We start from the raw sequence: 4,698 nt of genomic DNA, 5'->3' as shown, positions 1-4,698 counted from the left end.
CAACATCTGATATTGGTCAAGGGGCTCATAATTTATCATACTCTTTAAAAACTTTGGGGTATGTCATGTCTTTTTATGAATAGAATCCCATAGTTTAAAGAACACTTTCTTCCATCAGAGTTTCAATCAGATCCATAATAGGCACCTCTGATTATCAATATGATTTTTAACAGGCAAACAGGTGTAATGGCCAAATGATTGCCATTATTACTGAATCTGCCTATCCCTAAAAGGAATCACTGTAAGCAGTTTCCTTGCTTGCTATAAGAAGCAATGAAGGCTGCTTTTGATTTCATGATATGCCCTTTACCAAATATGGCTTGATTCAGGAAAATGTCATCGCATGGTACAATATTTCATCTCCTAATTTTAAGATATAGGACATATAAAGCATGTTGATAGGTTATATTAAGTGTCAGTTCAACAATTACTAAAGTTTTTATATCACTCTTAAAAAGCCCCACATGTATGAGACAATTAGAATAGAGCATATGACTAAAAGCTAAAAATCTGCATCTTTATTTCTGTTGCAGTTTTGTAATCAACCGCGAACGATGAAACCTTCTATAGCTGAGCTGCTTCACAGAGGGAGGATGTTGTGGATAATTCTTCTAAGCACAATTGCTTTAGGATGGACTACCCCTATTCCCCTGATAGAGGACTCAGAGGAAATAGATGAGCCCTGTTTTGATCCATGCTACTGTGAAGTGAAAGAAAGCCTCTTTCATATACATTGTGACAGCAAAGGATTTACAAATATTAGTCAGATTGCTGAGTTCTGGTCAAGACCTTTTAAACTATATCTGCAGAGGAATTCAATGAGGAAATTGTACACCAACAGTTTTCTTCATTTGAATAATGCTGTGTCCATTAACCTTGGGAACAATGCATTGCAGGACATTCAAACAGGAGCTTTCAATGGTCTTAAGATTTTAAAGAGGCTATATCTACACGAGAACAAACTAGACATCTTCAGAAATGACACCTTCCTTGGCTTGGAAAGTCTGGAATATCTGCAGGCAGATTACAATGTCATTAAACGTATTGAGAGTGGGGCATTTCGGAACCTAAGTAAACTGAGAGTTCTGATTTTAAATGATAATCTCATCCCCATGCTTCCAACCAATTTATTTAAGGCTGTCTCCTTAACCCACTTGGACCTACGTGGAAACAGGTTAAAAGTTCTTTTTTACCGAGGAATGCTAGATCACATTGGCAGAAGCCTGATGGAGCTCCAGCTGGAAGAAAATCCCTGGAACTGTACATGTGAAATTGTGCAGTTGAAGAGTTGGCTGGAACGCATTCCTTACACTGCCCTGGTGGGAGACATCACCTGCGAGACTCCTTTCCATTTCCATGGAAAGGACCTGCGAGAAATCAGGAAGACAGAACTCTGTCCCTTGTTGTCTGACTCTGAGGTGGAGGCTAGTTTGGGGATTCCCCACTTGTCATCAAGCAAGGAGAATGCATGGCCAACTAAGCCTTCCTCAATGCTGTCCTCTGTCCATTTTACTGCTTCTTCTGTTGAATACAAGTCCTCAAATAAACAGCCCAAACCCACCAAACAATCTCGAACACCAAGGCCACCCTCCACATCCCAAGCTTTATACCCTGGTCCAAACCAACCTCCCATTGCTCCTTACCAGACCAGACCACCCATTCCCATTATATGCCCTACTGGGTGTACCTGTAATTTGCACATCAATGACCTTGGCTTGACTGTCAACTGCAAAGAGCGAGGATTTAATAACATTTCTGAGCTTCTTCCAAGGCCACTGAATGCTAAGAAACTGTATCTGAGTAGTAATCTGATTCAGAAAATATACCGTTCTGATTTTTGGAACTTCTCTTCCTTGGATCTCTTACATCTAGGGAATAATCGTATTTCTTACGTCCAGGATGGGGCTTTCATCAACCTGCCTAACCTAAAGAGCCTCTTTCTCAATGGCAACGATATCGAGAAGCTGACACCAGGCATGTTCCGAGGCCTACAGAGTCTACACTACTTGTATTTTGAGTTCAATGTCATCCGGGAAATCCAGCCTGCGGCCTTCAGCCTCATGCCCAACTTGAAGCTGCTATTCCTCAACAATAACTTGCTGAGAACCCTGCCAACAGATGCCTTTGCAGGCACATCTCTGGCTCGGCTCAACTTGAGGAAGAACTACTTCCTCTACCTTCCTGTGGCTGGTGTCCTAGAACACTTGAACGCCATTGTCCAGATAGACCTCAATGAGAATCCTTGGGACTGTACCTGTGACCTGGTTCCCTTCAAACAGTGGATCGAAACCATCAGCTCAGTCAGTGTGGTGGGTGATGTCCTGTGCAGGAGCCCTGAGAACCTCACCCACCGTGACGTGCGCACTATCGAGCTGGAAGTTCTCTGCCCAGAGATGCTGCACATCGCGCCAGCTGGAGCAACCCCAGCTCAGCCTGGAGATTCTCACCTTGCTGGGGGGCCAACAAGTGCATCACCTTATGAATTCTCTCCCCCTGGGGGTCCTGTGCCACTTTCTGTGTTGATTCTCAGCCTGCTGGTTCTGTTTTTTTCAGCAGTCTTTGTTGCGGCAGGCCTCTTTGCCTTTGTCCTCCGCCGGCGCCGGAAGAAGCTGCCCTTTAGAAGCAAGCGGCAGGAAGGCGTGGACCTCACTGGCATCCAGATGCAATGCCACCGGCTTTTTGAGGATGGTGGAGGTGGTGGAGGTGGAAGTGGAGGTGGGGGACGACCGGCTATTTCTTCCCCAGAGAAGGCCCCTCCTGTGGGTCACGTATACGAGTACATACCCCACCCTGTTACTCAGATGTGCAATAACCCCATCTACAAGCCTCGCGAGGAGGAGGAGGTGGCCGTTTCATCAGTCCAGGAGACAGGGCGTGCGGAACGCGGGGCTCCTGGGACACAACCCCCAGGAATGGGGGAGGTTCTCCTAGGAAGTGAGCAGTTTGCTGAGACACCCAAGGAGAACCACAGCAACTACCGGACATTGCTAGAAAAAGAAAAGGAGTGGGCCTTGGCAGTGTCCAGCTCCCAGCTCAACACCATAGTGACCATGAATCATCATCACCCTCAGACTCACCACCCAGCCACTGGTGGGGTGTCAGGGGTAGCTGCAGGAACTGGGGGAGACTTGGCTGGGTTCCGCCACCATGAGAAGAATGGTGGGGTGGTGCTGTTTCCCCCCGGGGGAGGCTGTGGTGGTGGCAGTACGCTACTAGACCGAGAGAGGCCGCCACCAGCCCCCTGCACAGTGGGGTTTGTGGACTGTCTCTATGGCACAGTGCCCAAATTAAAGGAACTGCACGTCCACCCTCCTGGCATGCAATACCCAGACTTACAGCAGGACGCCAGGCTCAAAGAAACCCTTCTCTTCTCGGCTGGAAAGGGCTTCACAGACCACCAAACCCAAAAAAGTGATTACCTCGAGTTAAGGGCCAAACTTCAAACCAAGCCGGATTACCTCGAAGTCCTGGAGAAGACAACATATAGGTTCTAACAGAAAAAGAAAAATAAATTAGTGGTTTTTTTTTCAAAAGAAAATAAAAAGAAAAAATATATCCCTTGCTCCCTTTATACTTGTCCCAATAACTCCATTCTCACAAACTTCCCTGCCCTGAACAGAACTGAAACCGCATGATAACTAGAAAATACAGATGTATGCTCTCCCCACTCAGATATGATTCGGAGGAAGGGCCATACTCAGATCATTAATCAATGAAGTGCCTTCGCAGACTTTTGCCAGCAAATGTTATTATTTTTTTATACTGGAACTTGAGACTTTGACTGTGCCATGTATAAGGTATATTAGGGATCGTTGTATTGATCCTAATTAAGTAAAATTCGATGTGTCTTTTTCTTTTCAGTAACTTTTGTTTTTAGTTGTAGTTTTGACAGGGAGGGGGGAAAACAAATTGACATTTGTGGCTTTCGTTCCTCTTGCCCTCATGGCACAGATTCTGTACATGTATTAATAATGCAGTTTGCTGCATGCCTGGAAACTGCAAGGCGGGGAGGGAGGGGGCGGGTCTTGCTCGAACGTTCTCACCCACTCGTTTTTCTCTTACACACATACCCACACGGAAATCACAAATCTCTGCACATAGGTCCCTACACCTGCAGCCTCTTTCTTCTGGTGTAGGTACATACATACACACACACACACACACACACACACACACACACAGACACACACAAACACATCCCCCACTCCCGTTCAACCCAATCTAATTAGTTCGGGTTCGATCCATTCCTATCCTCTCCATAGCTTCACCTTCCCTTCACCCCTAGTGTACAGCTCACAGCGTCTCTCCCCAACCCTGGGAAAAGTCATCTTCCAGGATGGAGCCAACTGAAGTGGAGGCCTGGTGGTTTAACAGCCGTAGGCACTCACCTAGTATGAACACCTTCTTTGTGACACTTCATCCTGATGCCAAGATTTTTTGGAGAACATCTGCACTTTCTTATATATATATATATATATATATATATATATACATATATATATATAAAATATAAAAAACATAAAAAAGCAACTGGGTATATATCACTAACAGCTTTGTAGGAAGCACTTTTAATGTTTTCTCTCTCACACACAAAGATTCAAAAGAAATGTGCATATATTTATTCTGTAATTTCAGTGATTATAAATTGTAAAGGTAATGTTTAATCATTGTATAGTGATTATGCGTCTGGTATAGCTT

General features: G+C 44.8%; 1 protein-coding gene across 1 annotated transcript; it reads left to right on the top strand.

Moving 5' to 3' along the window:
- Window positions 1-554: 554 nt before the first annotated feature.
- SLITRK3 (SLIT and NTRK like family member 3) lies at window positions 555-3,512 on the top strand. Its single transcript, XM_032631551.1, has one exon. The coding sequence runs from the start codon at window positions 555-557 to the stop codon at window positions 3,492-3,494; it is 2,940 nt and encodes a 979-aa protein (XP_032487442.1). The 3' UTR covers window positions 3,495-3,512.
- Window positions 3,513-4,698: the final 1,186 nt, after the last annotated feature.

Source organism: Phocoena sinus, chromosome 4, assembly GCF_008692025.1.
Source record: "Phocoena sinus isolate mPhoSin1 chromosome 4, mPhoSin1.pri, whole genome shotgun sequence".
NCBI classification, from domain to species: Eukaryota; Metazoa; Chordata; class Mammalia; order Artiodactyla; family Phocoenidae; genus Phocoena; species Phocoena sinus.
The sequence above is the reverse complement of the archived record's forward strand: the minus strand, read 5'-3'. Positions and strand labels throughout refer to the sequence as shown.